The 22,094-nt window shown below is 31.0% G+C and overlaps 1 protein-coding gene across 5 annotated transcripts; it reads left to right on the forward strand.

Moving 5' to 3' along the window:
• The first annotated feature begins 542 nt into the window (after nucleotides 1-542).
• On the forward strand, nucleotides 543-9,879 carry LOC113846783 (DExH-box ATP-dependent RNA helicase DExH6). Of its 5 annotated transcripts, none has more exons than XM_027475417.1 (14): nucleotides 543-794; nucleotides 1,098-1,188; nucleotides 1,338-1,647; nucleotides 2,654-2,728; nucleotides 2,978-3,022; nucleotides 3,393-3,483; nucleotides 3,570-3,628; nucleotides 4,072-4,221; nucleotides 5,025-5,077; nucleotides 5,414-5,447; nucleotides 5,571-5,660; nucleotides 5,740-6,744; nucleotides 7,725-8,810; nucleotides 8,925-9,879. In XM_027475417.1, the coding sequence occupies exons 1-14, from the start codon at nucleotides 674-676 to the stop codon at nucleotides 9,174-9,176; spliced, it is 3,462 nt and encodes a 1,153-aa protein (XP_027331218.1). In that variant the 5' UTR covers nucleotides 543-673; the 3' UTR covers nucleotides 9,177-9,879. The 5 variants fall into 5 exon arrangements, with proteins under 5 accessions (XP_027331218.1, XP_027331217.1, XP_027331222.1 ...); XM_027475416.1 differs by having other exon boundaries at nucleotides 2,975-3,022; nucleotides 8,925-9,840; XM_027475419.1 differs by having other exon boundaries at nucleotides 569-794; nucleotides 2,978-3,053; nucleotides 8,925-9,840.
• The last annotated feature ends 12,215 nt before the right edge of the window (nucleotides 9,880-22,094 follow it).

Genomic DNA, 22,094 nt, shown 5'->3' on the forward strand with positions numbered 1-22,094 from the left:
TAAACGTTGTTAAACAATAATGAAACAAATACATTCATCTGATGTAATTATTAGGGTCATGCCAAAAAAATGATTGAGCAAACAGGGATTAAACCTTTAGGAAAAAAAAAAAGTTTCAAGTTTTGTGTATTTTGAAAACAAAATCCTCAATACATTAAGAATATACGAAATAAAAAAGGAATATACTTGCAAGTTTTCATAGATGTATCACGTATGTAGTAGTATTCACTGTATTACATGTTTTTTTTTTAATTTGTAAAAAAAAAGTATAAATTTAAAATTTTGAGAAAGAAGAGAAAACATTAAAAATATTAACGGATAATCATCAATGTTAAAAAATAATTTAAAACTTTCATAATATTATTGATTAAATTGAATTTTAAACGTCTGAATTGTTTATTTCTAATTTCTAATAAAATAGTTGAAAACAAGGCATTACCCAAACGAGAAAACAAAAACAGAGAGAAGAAAAGGCGGAAAAAAGAAGTAAATAGGTTATATTTTCATTTTGAGGAGAAAAAATTGAAATGCAAAACATTAAACATAACATCAACAACAACACGAACACGAACACAAACCACGAACATAAACACAACACAAATAGAGTAGCCGCTGCGCTTACAACAACTTCCCCACTTTGAGCTTCGGATTCATTCATTTCAAAATTCAAACGATGACAAAGAAAAGAGAGAACAAGGGAGAACCACTTCACCGTCAAAATCTCAAAGTTGATGAAGTCACCAGGATTCGCATTTCCCAGATTTTAGAACAGTTTCGAGCTTCCAAAGATGAAGGTCACCCTCTAACATTCAATGCTTTCTTCATTTTTAAGCTCTTTCACCGTTTTACGTAGCAAAAATACGACATGGGTTGCATTTGTTTCTCGAAGAAAAACCGTTCTCGTTGTTCGTTTCTCTTTTCTGAATTGGGTGTTTCGTTTTCGTTGGATATTTGCATTTAGGGTGTTTGTTCTTTTGCTAAAAGTTTGAATATTTTTTTGGCTAGTTCGTGACCCAGTGAAAATATGTCTTGTAAGGATGATGATTGCAAAAACATATCCGTTCATGAAATCTGGGCTTTTTCTTTTCTCTCTGCAGTGTACAAGTTTGATGCTAGTTTGTCCAACCAAGAGCGTGCTTTGGTCCATCAATTATCCCTCAAAATGGGGTTTAGATCTAAAAGTTCTGGGTGAGTGCTTGGGGAAGCATGTTTAAAATTGCACTTTTAATTCTGTAAGAATTATGGTCACAGTTCTTAAATGGAATAGTTGCTAACGGAATGTGCTCGATTCGGTTTTTACATGTTGTGTTATTGATATTGAACCTGCGTTTGTGTAGGCTTGGGAAGGATAGGAGAGTGTCTGTTCAAAAAATCAAAAAGAAGGTTGACACCAATAATGGGTTTGAGAGGCTTCCTCAATTCACATTTTCTGAGGAGTCAAAGTGGGTACTAGGCGATTTATTTTCTCATTATCCACCTGGTGATGGAAACTTGTGGGAGATAATTGGAGAAAATAGTGACACTATTGAGAAAACAAAACAAAAGAAGGATGATATGTTTGGCAGGCCCTCTATGACTAAAGCTGAAATTGCTAGGAAATTGGAAGCCCTTGCCTCTAGAATGAACAGTGTCTCTAACTTGAGACAGGTCCATTTCTTTCCCTCCCCTTTCGATTTTAGTGATCTATATATATTAATTCTATAATTGTTGGCTAGGAAATAAGGGAACTGAATATTATTTCACTAATTTGTACAAAGAATAAATTAATATGTCCCATATATAAGAAACTAGAGAAATTAACCTTGCTACACAACACTCCCCTTCAACCGTGTGAATAGATACCTATCATTCCCCCAACCTTTCACTCTACCGTGTAAAATTAGGTAGTGTGCCATGCTGATGGCTGATCTGTTACTAAACAGCTTCATAGAGAAAGTAGTTGTTAGCAACCCAAATGGGACTAGTTCGAGGTTGAATGGCATCTAGGAAGGCAGTGCTGCCAGTGCATGGTGCTCATGCACCAGAGCGTGAAGTTTGAACTGCACCTGCTATAAACATGTGCGTGTGTGTGTGTGTGTGTGAAGCTAGAAAGGAGTGGTCTCTAGGGATAGGCTGAATAGAGAGTCACTCCTCCTGGTGGGGTTGCTAGTCAAATCTGCGGCAGTTGACAGAGGTGGATGATGGCTGATGGTGGTTTGCACTTTTGAAATCAGGTTTAAGCACAATGAAGGTTCTGGAGATAGCCAAGGGCTTAGAAGGCCATAATTAAGGCAGCTAGGTTTTTGATGTGGAAGCAGTCTCCCTTATAACTAGCAGGTTTGATAACAAATTGGAAGTAAGGGAACTGAATATAATTTCACTAGTAATCAACTGGTACAGCTGATGTTCACAATGTATCTACATATATAGATAAATCCTAATATTTTGTACTTAAGGAACTGCAGGGAATAAAATCTGTACAATCAAATCTGTCCTAATTATAGGAAATTAGAGAAACTAATCTGTACAAAGATTAAAAGCAAATCATTTGTTATTCTTGCTATGCAACAGGATGTTGTATTGTTATTATTCCTCTTCTTCTGTATGTGTAGCATTTGTAAAAGAATAGTCTTGTAATCTTGTTGAATCATTTATCTGATCTTCGTTCAAGCAGATCATTGAAGACAGATCTAAGCTTCCAATTGCATCTTTCAAGGATGTTATTACATCAACCGTTGAATCTCACCAGGTTAATTTAAAATTTTGCTTTCTAAAATTGTCATTGGACTTGCATGATTGCATCTACTTGATAGTTTGGTTACAGATTGCACCATATTTAAGCTTATTTGATATCACATTGACATGCTAAATATATCAAACAACATAGTTGAGTAAGTTTTTTGTTTTTAACGCACTTGAACATGACAACTAAATTGAATTTGAAGATTAGATTTTGCATTTGTTTTGGTCTTAATTCCTTTCATGTGTTTCAAAGCAGGTAGTTCTCATATCTGGTGAGACTGGTTGTGGAAAGACTACGCAGGTTACCAATTCTTTGCTTTGTCTTTATTATGGTACAGCTACATTTACATATATTTTTTTGCAACTGTTTCAAGATGATCATCTTTCTGGCCATATGTTGATGTTTTTATAATTGGTCCATTTAGTATATTGTGCTTTTTTCTATTTAATTTTTGATAAATGTAATTGCTCTTTTTGTCCTCAATTTAAAATAATTGGTTCAAGCTTTGATAATTGTGGAATGCTTTGTGATTTTTGGTTACATTCATCAGTAAGTACTTCCATCAGTGTATATGGACTAAGGTCTTTCAATAATCTTCCTATTCAATGTAAAACATTTATCTTTATCTTGTTTTGTTGTTCTGTTTAACTTAATATTAAACATGATTCAGGTTCCTCAATTTATTTTGGATCATGTGTGGGGTAAGGGAGAGGTTTGTAAAATAGTATGTACTCAGCCTCGGCGTATCTCTGCAACTTCAGGTGTGCAACTCTTTCAGACTTAATTTTTTATATTCCTTTTCTAGTCTTAATTGAAATGTGTTTCCTTCTGCTGTATCTATGTCTAGTTTCCGAGAGAATTGCCACTGAGAGAGGAGAGACAATTGGAGAAAATGTTGGATTTAAGGTAATTTTATTTATGTTTCTTTGGTGTAGTGATGGTACTATGATCCTTTATTTGGATTTATTTCACATAGAAATATTTGTTTGAACATTGCTATCATAAACAGACCATTTTTTTGCATTCATGAATTGTGAGTTACACACTCACAATGCACTTTTTTTTTTTAAATATAAATCGACGGTGAGTAGGAAACCTGTTAGATGTACAAAGACATATGATTTTTATCCCTGTTGTTGGTTCAATCTACAACCCATATCATTTTCTTTCTTTCATAGAAATATGATTTTTTGCCCTTCAACATTCAATATCCTATGTTGATTATGCTAGTCCCTTTTGAAACACTGGTTACCGGCTTCTTAGTGGATCATTACTTGCTTTTCTTGTGGTTTACATCTCATATATATATATATATATATTGTGGCTAATATTTTAAACAAACAATCCAGATACGGTTAGAAAGCAGAGGTGGAAGGCAATCATCAATCGTGCTATGCACCACTGGAGTTCTATTAAGGGTCTTGGTTTCTAAAGGTTCTCATTGGTCAAAGAAAGGGCCTGGGAAGGATGACGGTTCTGGCATCACTCACATAATTATGGTACTTGCAAATTACTTTTATCTTCACAAGAGCATAAACATAAATCTATGGTACTTAATCTTCGGTAAATACTATATGTTTTTGCTTCTAAATCATGTTTGGTCATTTTTTGAATTATTTGGATGGCTGAAAACTTGGTTATTTGGTATGACTGATAAATTCTCAGATAAATTGGTAAACTGAAAAATCAAAATGGCTGGGTAAATCTGTTCGATCTGAGACAATTTTCTTAATTTGTTGTAAAATTAGATTTGCAAAGCTGCCTTGTAATTTTATAGAAAATTGGCTTGAACTTTGAACACATTCCCTTTTGTTTGAGTGAAGTGACGGAACCACAGCCCATCAATGTCAATGCAACCATGATTGTCATTATATGGCAATGGTAATTGGTAAAAGCAGCAAATTTTGATATTATTTGATTCTAAAACTAGACAAGTTTTCAGTGGTTTAATGATTGCATGGTGCTAAAAAAATTTCCTGAAAAAATATAATGCAGTTACTAAATATTGAATATAACTTGATGGACCAGAAGCACTGTTCGGTATTAAGATAATTAGTTTTCAGATGGTCTTTTGAGCCATGGGTATCCACAAAAATGCTGTGATGATAGTTGTAGGGGAAATGTAGTATGTAAATTTCATATTATTCACTTTGAAGACCTCATTGTGAGAACTGGGCAATGAATTCAAACATCTTCATATATTCTGTCGTCATGAATCTTGGCATATGTTAGGCATACCCTGTGCATCCTTTCCTTGGAAAGTATGCATTGAAAACTGAGGTGACATTTATCTTTCTTTCAGGATGAAATTCATGAAAGGGATCGATACTCAGACTTCATGTTGGCAATCATCAGGTATACCATTGAAAGGAACCAATTAGCCTCTACTTTCTAGTGTGGTATAGTTAAATACAGAAGTGTAATGCCTGTTGCATAAGTCAGGAAAATTGAGCTCTATGTTAAGCTTGTTCCAGATATTTTGCAACTAATAGCATACTCTTTTGGGTAGAGTTGAGTTGCTCCTTGAGCAAAATTGCTTTCTTTTTTTTAACCACAAATATGTGGCATTAACTTCCCTGATATGTTTAATGCTCCCTCCCCAAGAAGAAAGATCATATATAAGATTACTTCACTAAGAAATTTGTCTGGTTTTTGGACTGTTATCTCTGATTTTTGGTAACTTCTTTGCAGAGACATGCTCCCTTCATATCCTCACCTACGTCTGGTCAGTTCAAACTTGTTACATTTATATTTTTTTGTCCCTTTTTCTCTGTCATCTTGTCAAGTGCTTATTTAATTTATAATCATATTATTTCCCATATTTTTTTGTGGTGCTCTAATATTACAGATATTAATGAGTGCTACCATTGATGCTGAGCGATTTTCTCAATATTTTGGGAGCTGTCCAATCATCCATGTTCCAGGGTTCACTTATCCGGTACCTATACAGTAGTAGATTGTATGTTAACTAATACATTGTCACATGTTGTTACAATGTGTACCTGTTCTTTCTTCAGGTCAAAACTTTCTATTTGGAGGATGTACTTTCTATTATAAAATCCAGTAATGATAACCATCTTGATAGTACCACATGTAGTATTCCAATAATAAATCGTGAGCTAAGTGAAGAAGACAAGCTTTCTGTTGATGAAGCTATTAATTTGGCTTGGTCTAATGATGATTGGGACCTGCTCTTAGAGTTAGTTTCTTCTGAAGGAAGCCCAGAACTTTTTAATTACCAACATTCTTTAACTGGCCTTACTCCGTTAATGGTGTTTGCCGGAAAAGGCAGAGTGGGTGATATGTGCATGCTCTTATCTTTTGGGGCAAATTGCAATTTAAGGTCCAAAGATGGAATGACTGCACTGGAGATTGCTGAAAGGGAAAACCAGCTGGAAGTTGCTGAAATAATTAAGAAGCACATGGATGGTGATTTTTCCAACTCCATGGAAGAGAAAAAGTTACTTGATAAATACCTTGCAACAGTTAACCCGGAACTTGTTGATGATGTTCTGATAGAGCAGCTGATAAGGAAAATATGCATTGATTCAACAGATGGGGGGATCCTTATTTTTCTTCCAGGATGGGATGATATAAACAGAACACGTGAGAGATTGCTTGCATCACATTTTTTCAAGAATTCCTCGAAGTTTATGCTTATATCTCTGCATTCGATGGTTCCATCTGTGGAGCAAAAGAAGGTTTTTAAGCGTCCACCTCATGGTTGCCGCAAAATTGTACTATCAACCAATATTGCTGAAACGGCTATCACCATTGATGATATAGTGTATGTCATAGACACTGGACGGATGAAGGAAAAAAGTTATGATCCTTATAACAATGTGTCTACTCTTCAGTCATCTTGGATCTCAAAAGCAAGTGCTAAGCAGCGAGAGGGACGTGCTGGCCGCTGTCAACCTGGTATATGCTATCATATATATTCAAAGCTTCGAGCAACTTCCTTGCCTGATTTTCAGATTCCAGAAATTAGGAGAATACCTATTGAGGAGCTTTGTCTGCAGGTATTCCATCTTTTCCCTGATAGGCTACTCAGAATCTTGGTGTTTATTATATGCTTCATGATAAAATGGTAAAATATCCCCTGAAAGTGTAAATGGGAAGTGTGAAAATGACAAAAGTTAGTAACTTTGTAATGTTCAAACTTCTAACTGTTGGTGAACTCCTTTGCATTGTTGCACTAAATGTGGTTGCTTATTAGTTTGTGCAAAAGAAAAGTTTCTTGTCAGGTTTTGGGAAGAGCAAATAGGGAAGGGCCTGATTGCATTGGTTGATGTAAAATCGGTGTCTATGATATTTGGTGCCAGTGGTTGAAAAAATGTCTCCAAAGTTTTAAGAAATGTTCTCTGCATCATATGTGTGAATGGGTAATTTAGTTTAGCTTACGTTTTCATCAAAGTTTGAAGGACTCTTGGTAGAATTGGAGAGATTGGGAAGCTTTGCTTACTATTTTCTTTTTTCTTGTTTTATTTTTTATTTCTTTAATGAGGACTTTCTATCCTGAACTACATTTGCTTATTTCTGATTCTCAGGGTGTGTTTGACAACCTTCAAAAACAAGATATGTAAATACAATAGAACTGGTTTTTCCCTAATCCAACTTTGTTCTAGTTCTCTCTTATACCATTTTATTGTCCCTTCTAGCCAGATTAAAGGGTGATGTTCAAATTAGATTAGATAAAGAAGTAGGGCCCACTCATTTATCTAAAGGTATTGTAAGTAGGTGAACTCATTATTTCCAGTATTTATATTAGAATCAGGAATCAGGGTGAACCAAACTTTCTTTTGAACTAGTTTTTTTGTTTTTGTTTTTTTTTATGTAGGTTTATTTTGCTGATTTGATCTGGTACTAATTTAGTTTTGAAAGTAGACAACAATCCCTTAGTGAAATTTCTTATTCTATGCAATAAAAAATCAGCAAGGTGTATTTTCGCCCTCTTGTTTGTTTTGGTTCTTACTATCTTGCGCTTTATCTCTTGTGACAGGTGAAGTTACTTGATCCAAGTTGCAAAATAGAAGAATTTCTAGGCAAGACATTAGATCCTCCAGTTTTTGAGTCCATACGAAATGCTATTGTAGTTCTTCAAGATATTGGGGCATTGTCAACTGATGAAAAACTCACCCAGCTAGGGGAGAAGTTTGGTTCTCTTCCTGTTCACCCATTAATCTGCAGAATGCTTTTTTTTGCTATCTTAATGAAATGTCTTGATCCAGCTTTAACTCTTGCATGTGCATCTGATTGTCGAGATCCATTTACACTTCCAATGTTACCTGAAGAAAAGAAGAGAGCTGCAACTGCCAAATCTGAGCTTGCTGGTTTATATCGGGGTTGTGGTGATCAGTTTGCCATAATAGCTGTATTTGAATGCTGGAATAATGCAAAGAAAATGGGTCTAGAAGCTCGTTTTTGTTCTCAGTATTTTGTGTCTTCAAGTGTCATGCACATGTTATCTGGCATGCGTAGGCAACTCCAAACAGAGCTAGTTCGAAATGGGTTTATTCATGAAGATGTTTCAAGTTACAGTGTGAATGCATATGACCCTGGTGTGCTCCATGCAGTTTTGGTAGCGGGTTTGTATCCAATGGTTGGGAGATTCTTACCAAATAAAAGTGGAAAAAGGCTTATAATTGAAACATCAGGCGGTGATAAAGTTCGCTTGCACAATCATTCCACAAATTTTAAGTTGTCATTCAAGAAAAATTTAGATCAAACTTTAATTGTGTATGATGAGATTACTCGTGGTGACGGGGGTATGAACATAAGGAATTGCACTGTTGTTGGACCACTTCCCCTCTTGCTACTTTCAACAGAGATTGCTGTTGCTCCAGCAAAAGATAATGATGATGGGGATGATGATGATGAGGGAGGGAGTGAAGATGAAGTTGGAAGTGAAGATGGGATGGAGTTTGATACCAAGTCCAGTGGATGCTGTGAGGATAAGTTGATGTCTTCTCCTGATAATATGGTTAGGATAATCATGGACCGTTGGCTTTATTTTCGTTCAACAGCAATTGATGTTGCTCAGCTATATTGCTTGAGAGAGAGATTATCAGCAGCAATTTTATACAAAGTAACCAACCCACAAATTTTCTTGTTTAGTTTTCCTTGTGGTTTTCACTTATGTGATTTATCCATTTAACTCCTTTTCTTGTAATATTCTTGACTCACTAGTTTACATTTTCAGGTGACACATCCAAGGAACACTCTTCCTCCCATACTAGGGGACTCCATGCATGCTATTGCTCGAATTCTGTCTTGTGATGGATGCACTGGCTTGCCACTGACCTTAGATAATGTGGACACATTGACCACTATGGTAAATGCAACAAATCTAGGCAAACCAGAAGCAGAGATGAAACGTTTGGGTAAAAGACCAAAAGGGTCCTTTCCAGAGTATGATAGGAACCAGACCTGTGGACCTTCTTCTAAAGCATAGGAAATTCAAGTGGGATCAACCCCAAACCTGACACCCCTTTCTCTTGATAATGGTTCAAACGGAAGTTGATTGTATGTTCAGTATTGACAGAACTTTGGCTAGAAAGTCTGACGAAAGGTTGCATTCAGCTTATATAGAATACAAATCCCAACAGTGAAGATTAAATGAGTTCAGCTTACATAGAATACAGATCCTGGCAGAAAAATCTCAGTCAAAAGAATTGCCTTGTCATTCATTGTGCAAACAACTGAATGTGGGGAAGCGTCAGTATGTAATGGTGTGTTTGAAAACCCTTGATAATCACGCTAAATTACATTTTAATGTGAAAGCTATAACCTGTAGAGTTGGAATGGATATATGTTTTAGTAGATTTAATGCCAATCCAAACACGCCAGCAGAATCTTGGTTGGCAGATTTGTACCACAACCTTCAGGTATATGTGCACTGAGATAGTCGGCCACACAATTAAAAGATCATTTTTGTTTCAACCCGTCTGTATAACATCTTAGTCAAATGTTTGTAAATTCTAGCCACCCTCAACACTTGCTAACTTCTAGTGTGAATGTTAAATGTTTGTAAACTTTTAACATGAAAAGTAGTAAGATGTAGAATGATTAATGAAACCATATATTATGAAGTCGTCAAAAGAGGAACTAGATTTATGCACCGAATGCTTTGAGCTAATCATAATATTGGTTTATTTTGAACTTGAATGGAAATGGTTTTAACAATTATTTTAGACCGTTGAATATATTTGAGATATCTGTTACCATTAATATTAGCTATAATTTTACGAAAATGTGTGTTTTTTATTAGAAAGTGTGAAAATTATTTTTTAAAGAATAAAATAAACAAGGACTATATCATGCATTGACAATTTCAGCCCAAGTATCTTTTTGTTTTGGTCGTGAAGCCCAAATATCAAAAGCGTCAGCAATAAACATGAGGTTTATGAGAAATAATCAATCTTCATTTTTCATATTTTTGTGTTTCTTCTTTTAACAACCACAAAGGGTCCAATGGACAATACACAAACAGATAATGGGTATTTCCGCATACTAATAAAATTTCTTTTGTAAAGTCTTCCATTAACAATGAATTAGGTGATTAAACCCATAAAAGTCAAGGCCCAATTACACGCATCTGCACTGACACTATTCATTAAGGAACAATTAATCAACCTACGCATTCCATGTTCTACTTCAATCTTTCACCGCTGATTAGATTCAACTTTACCTTAATTAGATGGTTTCATTATTTATAATAAATCGTGTATTTAGATAACTGCTTATTAAAGAACTTATTTAATAATCTCTTTTCAAAACAACAACCTATGTTAAAAAGTTATACAAAAAACTCATTGAAATAAACTAAAAATAGCTTATGACAATCATAAGTTGTTTTTCATAAGCAATATAAATTCTTCCAAATAAGCCAAATTATATGAATGGCATAATGTGCATTAACTGTCCGGTATGAAACATCACACCTTCAACCAAATCCTTTTATGTCTTTATTCAGCTGTGTTTTTAGTTGAGAGGCTAACCTCTTACCACACATTGGAGAGGGCATGTTATAGCTAGTGTAGTTTTGATTGTTGGGAATTATAATTGCGTGGAGAATGAGTTCATTTAGAAGACGTTTTAAGTGTTTAAGCGAAGTTAAATAAAATATGTATTTAATGGCTCATATCAAATTATAGAAACAGTGTAAAAATTTGTGGAAATCTTGTGATGTTAATTCGTTCATATTGGAAATCACATGTCAAGTGAAAGTTCCCCTTTTGATGCACAACATGACGAATTAATACGGCAATGACTTTTACTTGTATTGTTTTGGTAAACTACTCTAAATTGAAACTATGGCAAAATATGGTGGAGAATGAACTATAGCGGGCTTTTCTGCAAATATAGAACTTCCATTATCTATGCTAGTATACTATATTAAATCAAATATATCTATCTATAAGAAACATTTATTAGAAATAGCATGAGAGGTAAGAGAAGTTAATTTTAACCATATATCTAAACATAGATATGATCAAAATTATTTCAAATCCTTATAATCGTAACTATCGTGTTCACTTTTATGTTCATTCACTTAATATGTACATAAATTAGTAAAAAAATTATAAAATAATTAAATAAATATAAAATACAACAGAAATTTTTATTTAATTATTTTTATACATTTTATAAAATTTGTATAAATTAGTAATACATTATATTTTTGTTATTTATTGGAAAAAATTTTAGATTGAGTGACTTGACTTGAATAATTTAAAAATTATGTAGAGAGAATATGAATAACTAAAACTAAAATGACTAAAATTACACAAATAAAAGTATTGAAACTTATAATACAATTAAATCTCTTAGAATATTTAGACTAACGAAAATCAAATGGAAAAAAAATGTGTCTTCTTGTTTTTTTTTTCATTGACGTCCTTCTTTGTTTAGTTATCCTCTCCTTAGTCTTCATTTTCCTTAAATGGCCTTGAATTAAAAGTTAACCTGGCTGCATTGAAAGCGATGGTAGAAATCTATGCAATGCAGCAATGCATAATGTCAAAACATTAATTAACAATGACCCATTTGTGTCATACCTCACACCACATGCTATACCTGCTTCCCATGCTAACATTCACACGCAATACAAAACAAAATGAGAAAATAATTCACTAAGGGATTCTTTAGCTGCCTAAGTTTAAAATTTAGTATAATCATTTAATTAGACCTAGCTTTATACAGTTTACTGTTTTCTTATTTAGTTTGTTCTGTGATGAGTTTTTATAAGTAAAATCTATAAATATTATCATGCACTTCTTAATAAACATTTTTGTTCTTTTGTATGTGTGTGCACGTACTTGATTTAACATGGATTTGAATGTTTTTAATAAAGGTTGTCATTTATTAATATTAAGTGCATGCTAATTATGTTAATTGGTGGATCTTACAACTAATTATGATATATCCTTATTGAATAATGCATATATATTTCATTCTAATATAATCGTATTATGTTACTTAATAATAAAAGAGGATTTAAATTCAACGAAATATAACTAAACCAAAATAGTATCCTAAAATTTTGTGTTAATTAATATAGATCTTCAACTGGTATTCAAATCATCTTATTACTTATGCAAAAATCCGAAGGAGAAATTTTATACATTATCATATGTATGAGAAATTTACTTTTGTATTCATAAAAAATAACATAAAAGGAAGGAAAAAAAAAACAAGACAAAGCTAACATAATAAGCTCCACTTATAAGCATACTGGTTTTTAAGTGCCATTGATGAGAAGTTGGATAAGGCTTTTGATTTTTGGGTAAGAAAGAAAAATTTAGAAGAGGGCGATTCCTCTCAAACTTCCAAATGATATTTTTTTTAATTATATTAGGAATGTATTAATTCTCACGTTCATATATTTATTATTAATTTTTTATAATTAATAATTTCTGTTTAAAATGCTTCTTACAACTATATTAATAATAAGAGCATGTTATATAAAATAATTAAATTAAAGTAATAGTAAACCTATTCTCGTAAAGCAGTGTGAAACACTGATTGTCCTTACATGCACATTTAGGATTTACGTGCATGGAAGTGGAAGCTGAGATTAATCAAAGGACTGGTAAAAGTATGAAAGAAGATGGAAATGTATGACAAGTGCATATCTTTTCATGGAGTGAGATTAAGAGGAACATGCATATATATATATATATATATATATATATATGGTCTCATATCATAAATCTTTTAAGGAAATTAAAGTTGCAGAGATTCCTTTCCCATGGCGTTTGAATTTTGAGGGAAGAGTAGTAATCAACACGGCAGCAGGTCACAGATCGATGGATGGGTCCAAAAGTAGGCACCGTCTATTATTGACGTTAAATTCATTGGCCACAGAGAATCATATTAACTTCATATTTTCTTATTAAAACACTACTTGCCCTTGACTTAGTTATCAAAGATTTGTCCAATGATTATAATAAAAAAATACTTATATAGTGCTTCAATTAGTATATTGTTTTATGTTTAAATGTAATCTATAACTGAAATACTATTGTGAAAGTTTGTCTTAAAGGGTTACACCTTGAAATTTAATCTAAAACAAGCATGGCCTTAAACATTGCCTCTTGCTCATGCAGATAATCAGGATTCCAATTCTCAGAGTACAATCTGACAGGACATGTTTAATTAAAATAATGTAATTAGTGTGTTAAGAAATGTTAACCATAAATTCTTTATTATTAATTATAAAAATTATAAAAACATATAAATCTATTCATTGCTTAAATAGCTTTATCGGTTGATGGTGAAATTCTTTGGCATGGCTTTGACAACAGCGTGAACAAGCATATACAAAACCTTTTTTGTTATAACATGGTACTACTAATTATTGACGTGAAGAATTTGTGAGCTTGACTGATTCAACCCTTAATTGAGATTGTTTAAACTTCTTGCAGCATAGTTTGTTTGCGATGCGTGTTAAAAGGTTGAAAGAAAATGAAAGGAAAGAAATTGATCCTTTTTGTTGATATGAAAAGATTTGTCAAAGACAGCAAATTGAAGAAAGAATTGCGAGTCCCTTCTGGCAATGTTTCCTCTTAATTTTAAGTGATGTATCTTGTGCCAGTTAGAACAGCTAGAACATAGAAAATGACACAATGCTAAGATAAAAATATGATAAGCTTTTATTATATCTAATGTTAATGCAGACTTGATATAAAAAAAATAATATAAATGTCTATAAAATAATAAAATTATATTTTGAAAAAAGCAATTATTTTTTTCCCTCTTCTAATTAAGTCATATTCTGTATCTTCTCGTAATAACAATTGCACTAATATATCCCATTGGATAGAATGAATGATAGGATAACTTAAGATGGCTCAAAACACTTAATTAAGAATAAATGTGATATATTATTGTATCTTATGTATCTTTATTTTGACCACCAAACTTGATTTTCATGTATTATACAAATATTAATAAATCAAAATAATGTTTTATACATGATAAAAATTATATTATATAACTATTTTAAAATTCCTTAAATTTCTAAAAGAGTTGTAATGTGGTATATTAAATAAAGAGAATTTTTAATTGAAAAGTAATAAAAAAAACTCATAATATAAATTAATATTGAATTAAAATAAATTCATAATATAAATAACTACTCGGGGGTTAAAATGCATTTATTTTTAATTTAATATTAATTGAAATGCTGAATTTTCATTATTTTTTAAATTATAAACGATCTCTTTATTTAATACAATACAATAATACTTTTTATTTATAAATTTTAAAATAATCATATGATGTAAATTTAGTTATATATAAAAAATATTTTATTTAATATGTATATAATAAATGAAAGTTGGGTTATATTAGCCATTTTAAATCGCTGGGATTTCAAGTTTCAGGCCCTATTATGGTTTTAACGGTTACCAAAAGTCCACAATTATCTGCTCAAACCGCCAGAAATTATTTAAACTACCATATTTTAATTAAATGTTTCAGGTCATTAATTTTCTAATAGTATGCTATTTTATTAAATGAACCACACAGCGTAAAATAAAAAAATAATGTTTAATGTTTTTAATTATATTTTTTATACCCTATATATCTCTTTCTATATATAGAGACTAGAGAGATTGCTTAAATTGTCAAATTAATATTATTTTAATTTAGTAATTTATTTAAATTTTTATTTATCTCATGTATAGATTTTTTTTAAAGTTTATTTTCATATAATTTTTTTATAACATGAAAAAATTAAAAGAAAATTTAAATACTATATGTGAAAGATAAAAATAACATGTTCATGAATAAATTAAAGAGATAATTAATAAATATTGCATTAATATATTATTTATTTAAGATTAATATACAGTGAAATAATTTTTTAGTTCATTAAAATTTAATATACTTTTAATTTTATTTGTTTTAAAAAAATAACTAGGAAAAAGGTTAGATATTGAAAGTTAGAAGCATGAAAATTCAAGAAACATTACATGAAATACATAAAAACTTAATGACAAACAATTAAATGAAAAACTTAAGGTTTTAAAAATGAAAATTTTAAAAACATTAACTATAATTAAAATTAAGCAGACAAATCATATTACTATCTCAAAGTAACATTAGTTAAGAAACAATTTATAATTAATTCTAGTGTCGTAAATTTACGTTTTCATTTTTTATATGTAATTAACACATCTCTCATCAGTTTTTCTTCTGGTGATAAGTGATTTTATTTTTTTTAACATTTGTTTTATATTTTTAATTATCGAATTATTTTTTTAAGAAAATAATTTTATGTTATGATTAATTTAATTTACTAAAAAATATATTTAATTAATTTAATTTAATTTTTTTTCTCAATTTTTATCTATGACTTTGTGCAGATATAATAATTTATGATTATATCAAAGTATAATTTTACAAGTAAATGAAAATCTTAATTTTAAATTTTAAAATTTTTTAAATACATATATAATTTATAAAATAATATTAACGATTGCTTTAACTAAAAAGAAATTTTTTTAAGTAAAATTAATAAAAAAATTATTTAAGATTAATAATATCTCAACAAAAATTAAATAAGTTAATTTTATTGTATATTAAAAAAGAAATGTTAAATGAAATTAATTATAATAATTTTATAAATAATTTTGCATCACAAAAAATTTAAAAAATACATTTTAAATAAAATTATAATAATTTTAATAAATTATTTTATTAGTTAAAAAAAAAATCACATCTTAAGTTTGCTCATGCCAAAAACCCTTGAGCCACCTGCAAAGCATATACATAACAATTTCTTAAATATAATACATATTTTGTTATACTTTCTGTCACTTTGTTATCTCTCTAATTTTTTTTTATTACATCAAATCACTTATTAGGTACTTCATCTTTCTCTTCTCTTCTTATTTTTCACACAGTGCATGAGTGTATAACAATTTTTTTTCTTGAGCAGAAGGATCTATCGGCAACAAAAACAGTATTTTCTTTGAGAAATAGACAAAAAGAATTTAAGAAATGAGTAAAGTATTCTCTTTAGAATTTAAGTATCATTACAAAGTCTGAAAATTAAAAGTCATAATCCTTAGACTTTTGGATGTTGATGCTGCATTTATATTGAAGGCGATAGACCAATCTTATTATTGGCATTGTGGTTCATTAGCTGCAGCTGTACATCACTTATGACAAAAATGCCAAATTCTCAGAGAATTGTAAGACAATACAACAAATCTCAACTTCCACGCCTCCGGTGGACACCTCAACTCCATGAACGCTTTGTTGAAGCTGTTCTAAGTCTAGGTGGAAAACACAGTAAGTTTTATTAGTTTCCTTCGTATAATATAAATATATATTCTAATTCTTGCTAGGGTTGTAGGACGTTATATATATATAGTCTGTAATAATGTAAATTCGGCTTCCTAGAATCATTAAACGATAGCATGTGATAGAAAAAGCTTTGATCTATTCTGGTCCAAATTAAATATAGAATTGTTCTAGGCTTCTTGACTTAGTGCTTGTTGAGTTATTTTCTTGCATGTGTGAGTTTCATTTCGAGATTAATTTCTTTGATTTTGGTTGTTTAATTTTTCTTCTAATTCTTGCTTGTTGAAGGTTGAGAAAATAGAGGGTAAGCAAAATTTAATTACCAAGATATCTGAGAAAAAAATAATTTGTGTTTATTAGCAGTATAATTTACCATGGCATATATAGCAGAAAAGTTGAGCAAAATAATGGAAATAAAACTGAAAAGAATTTTATGTTCCTATCATCACTTTCTTAAGTCTCTCTCGTGCGAGTGTGAAATATTGAAAACAAAGATAGGAAGGAACTGTTTGCGATGCTTTAATTAAAGTGCAAATAAAAATAAACCAAAATGATTTTGCAGATGCAACTCCAAAGCAAATTTTACAGCAAATGCATGTGAAAGGACTGAGAATCGCTCACATCAAAAGCCATCTTCAGGTAATATACACACAGCTCACACCCGTGTGGTTCAATACATGTATAGGACCTAAATTTAGCATCAAATTATTTTCTTCAGTTGCTTTTGTTTTAAAAGTTTAATCGTTATTTGGGGTTCTATAAAGATGCCAAGATTAATGTCAAAACATTCAGAATTTATATTTGATATATTATGTCCTGCGTAGATTAATTCTCCTTCTCTAGTCCTAATAATAAGCTCTTATCTTTCTTCCTTTTAATCAATCAATATTGAATGAGACAATAAATACCCTAGACCTAATACATTTGGACTTAGAAGTTTCTTCAATTATTGCTGAAAATAAATCATGAAAGCATGGAGAACTTTCTTCACAAAAGACCACATAATAGTTAATATTATTATTATTATCATTCATATTATAATAATGCATTTTCTTCTCTTTCATGTCATTTATATTTATTTTTTTAAAACTTCCATCAAATTAGTCATTACATTTTTTTTATCTTTTTCTTCTCTGCATCTATCTTGCACCCCATAAAAAATGGAGAATATCATACAAGAAAACATGGTCCCTGCACTATAGCCATATATACCATTACGCTGTTTATAAATACGCTTGCGTTGATCACTAATCCACCATCAGGTAAACAAGAATCATTGAATAACTCAGAAGTTCAAAACCATCAAGTTCCTCTTTTCTGGTCGTTTATCGCATTATATATTGCACTGATCAATGATTATATCTTCCTTTAAGAAAATGATTACTTTGCTATGTTTTCTTACGCATGCGCAACATATAATATTTATGGAACTGTGCATATGCTCAAGGAAGATTTAGGGAAAATAACAGTTACAAACACACTTTTTAGTATATTTTTTAATACCATCTTACTCATTAACTAACCTTTATTAGAAGTTATAAAAATAAGAAAAAATCATTAAATTAAAATTAAAAATATTTTACGGGCATTTCTCTTTTAAAAAATAGAATTAATTCCTTTTCTTTCCTCCATGCGTCTCTTCTGTAATTAGTAATTAGCAGAGAAAATTAGTTTCAATTTCGTTGTGTAACAATTAGTATTATACAGCTGTCTTATTCTCTCTCACATCGACACACAATGTGTGTTCAAATATTTAAGTTATAGTTGACTAGCTAATGATATAAATTCAAGAAAAATAATTTTGTACATTTAAAGTAGGATTTTTTTTAAGTCAGTTGGAAAATCAATTCTTGTTTTTTTAATATAAAACACATGTTCCAATGAAAATTATATTTTATATTAACTTATACATATATCTTAACCATATTTAATGATTCTAAATTAATTTTACTTAACTTTAAATCATTACATGTAAGCCTCATCATATGGAGCTTAGAGCCATTCTTTGACTGGATGATTATATTTCTTTACTTTCTACATTTTATAACTTATTGTCAGAAGTTAATGAAGAGTAAAAATTCTTTTTTCAAATTTTCTTCTTCATATACATGAATCTTAAAACTGAACTTAAAGACGCAGCGAATAATGATATTATTATGTGTGTTTTTTATTTCCCATCTTTTTATTTTTTATTTTTTGAATTACTATAGTTTATGACAAAGTTTTCCTATATTCTGGGTTTTGTTAGATGTACAGAAACATGAAAGGAGATGACATTCTCGCACCAGTGGATCAGTTGCCTGAAGGAAATGAAAACGATCTCAAAATCTGCTCAATTTGTTCAACCCACAGGTAGTCCATAATCGATCCATCTTATATATATATATATATATCAGACTCTTTTTTTTCTTGACGGGGTGTCCTATAATGTTGGGTTTTAACATAAATTATAGTCTCCAGCCAATGCAAAAAATAAATAAAAAAAATACAAAAGAAGAAAGATCGAAAGAAAGAAAAAATGTCATTTGAATATGTTTTCTGAATACTACATTTTACTATGTTATCACTTCTGAATATGCTTTTTTTAAGAGTATCATAATATGAAAGCAGGATTCGGAAGCAGAAACTTCATCTATTAGACAACAAAAAGGGGCTTTCACAAACCAGTGAAAAAACTGATTATGATCTAAACCAGGTACTATTTTATAGCAATGTTTCGATTTCGAATACTTATGTTCATGTAGCATAATAAAATAATAGAATGGGTCTTCTCGTTGAAATCCCTGCAAAATAATAATAATAATAATAATAAATTCTTAAGGACCTTTTTCTTTATATACTACACAAGATTTTAGAATAAGGGATTAGCATATCATTAATTTAATTAACGTATGGTATATAAGAGTAATTTATATATATATATATATATATATATTGGTACCTTGCAGGAGCCAGAGTCAAGTGCACGCTTGCATAGTGATGATATGTCAAATGAAGAAGAAAATAGTGGGCAGATTAAATTATCTGGGCTATCATTTTCTTTTAGCACGCCTCTAATTTCCATGATGCATAGTGAGAATGGCAAAGAGATGATGCCTTTTTCGTCATCAACTGCAGCTGATAATCATTCCGTTGATTATAGTTCTTCGTCGTCTTTTCTAAACAATTATATAAACTTAGATCTAACAATCTGAACATATGTGTAATTTTTTTTAACTTAAACGTACACAACACTAGTTAGTGTTAACATTTTAGGCTAGGACTTATTATAGTTAGTTTATTATTATATTCTTTACAGTGTAGGCTTGTTAGTTTATTATATCTTATTTAATTAATCTGCCGTTTTTATGCATATAAAAGTCTCATCTTTGCATTTCGCATTCTGCTCACACAAAGTCTACTGGATACATCACATCATGTTATATTACATAAAGTTGAACTGTCAATCATGTTCTGCGAATTTGCAGCCAAATGTGTGCATATGGTAGGACTTACAATTTATATAACTTTAAAATTGGACAAAAAATTGGAGTTGCCTAAGTTATGATAAATACAAATCAACCTAAACTCAGACTCCACCAGAAGCTTGTCACACTGCAATTGAAATCATCTTGTGACTGAGTGTGATTCTTCGTGCTTTTGCTACTGGATGCATTTCTCCTTTGTCCTTGCTACTGGTGTTTATGCTATTGTCCATGCTCCTTTCCTTTCTTATGTTCTGGGTCCCCTTGATCTTATTTATACTCTTGAAACTGGTGCTATGATTATGTATGCATATAACTTTTATTATTAAATTTAATAATTTTTTTTAACTTAATATCTGGGTGTTGCTATGAGATCATCATCGCTGAGATAGGATTTTAGTGTTGTGTTGTAAAATATAAAACAGATGCTATGCTCTGACTTTCTTCTCTTTGAGAGCAACTACAAGTTTTTCAAAACCCATTTTATAAGTTGTTAAGCCCTTGTGAACTGTTTTTGGGAAAGAAAAAACTAGCGTTAAAGAGGTTTAATGTATTTGACATAAGAAATGTTGGTCTTGTATTTTAGGAAGGAGCACAACTTAATTTTTTCTTGCAAGAGTAAATAAATGAGAAACAAGAATAATCATTTAAATTGAAACCAGAGGGAGCATCTCCATTAATTATTAATAGCCTCCTTGTTCTTGGTGATCTATAGTTTCAGAATCATAGACCTCAGTGTCGGCCTTATCGCACATAGGAGTGCTGTTATGATCCTTTGAATTGCATAATGGTTTTGTCTCTGTTAAATCAATGTTAGATTGTTTAATCCCTCTCCTCAGTGAACACAGCTTCCTGGTAATTCAGCTTTGTAAACCTCTCCACACCCTATAAATTGGAAAGGCATTACTCGATACTCCGTGTCAATAGAATTGAAAATATGAATAGGTGGCTAAGGATGAGTTAGATTGGAGTCAATATTCAAATGCTGAATTATTTAATTAACAGCAGGGTTGTTAGTTTCTAAAAGAGACTTAGGAGTCGTGAAACCGAGCTACAATTATGTGAACAAATGTGTAAATATGGTAGAATCTGCAATTTATATAATGTTGGAGTTGGACAAAAAATTGTATGTTGGAGTTGTAAATCTGAAATTTAGTAGTCCAGCAAAGCCATAGTCCTAAACATAAATAACAATAGCACATGCAAGAGGAAGACAACATATATGCCAGAAGATTCAATGTACTTGGACACCTTACCCCAAATGCATAGTTAGAGGATAATATCACGTGCTGGCATTGTTCAGCTATGCTATAGTACATGTGGGAAGTGCTGACTTTGGTTGTGATGTGAAGCAGCTACAAATCTTCAGCAAATTACGAAACAAGGAACGTAAATAACATTGATAGATTTTTTTCATTAAATTTCTTAAAAAATGTGGTTTTTTATAGCAGAAGTTTCACAATTTCTTTCATATTAATCTTCACTCCTCAGTGTACAAACGGTATTCCATGAGACAAGGGCGCTTAAAAAATTTGGCTAAACACATTTCTTAGCAGAGATGTCAATTCAAAATGATTTCAGATGCTGTGGTTGTCATTGTGAACAATATAACATACCTTAAGATGACAATCTAAAGCTTCTTTTCCTTTTTGCCATCTTAAGGTAAATGTAATTTTCATGACGTGACATGGCTCCTTTTACCGCTTATGTGAGTACATATATTATACCTGTGTGTGTACCATATAATATATCCTTTCAAAATATGTAAGATAACCCTTCTCATTTTGTTTGCCACTTAGTTGCCTCATTTCCCTTTAACTTGTTTTTCTATCTAGCTCTATTATGGCCTCTTGTATGATCTGACTATATTTGATATTCATAAACAAGCACGCTTAACCAAAAACGTTGTACACATTATATCACATACTGATTCAGTGGCTGATCTGTGACAACATGCACCTCACATCCTTACTATTAGTCCTCTCCATAGGATCATCCATGGTGCAAAAGCAAGCAATCTTCAAAACCAGAAGCATTTGATCCTCATATCCATTCCCCAGAAGCTTTGAATCAATAGCCTCTCTGGGATTCTC

This window comes from Abrus precatorius, unplaced genomic scaffold (genome assembly GCF_003935025.1).
Source record: "Abrus precatorius isolate BTA unplaced genomic scaffold, Abrus_2018 Scaffold8, whole genome shotgun sequence".
Classification (NCBI taxonomy): domain Eukaryota; kingdom Viridiplantae; phylum Streptophyta; class Magnoliopsida; order Fabales; family Fabaceae; genus Abrus; species Abrus precatorius.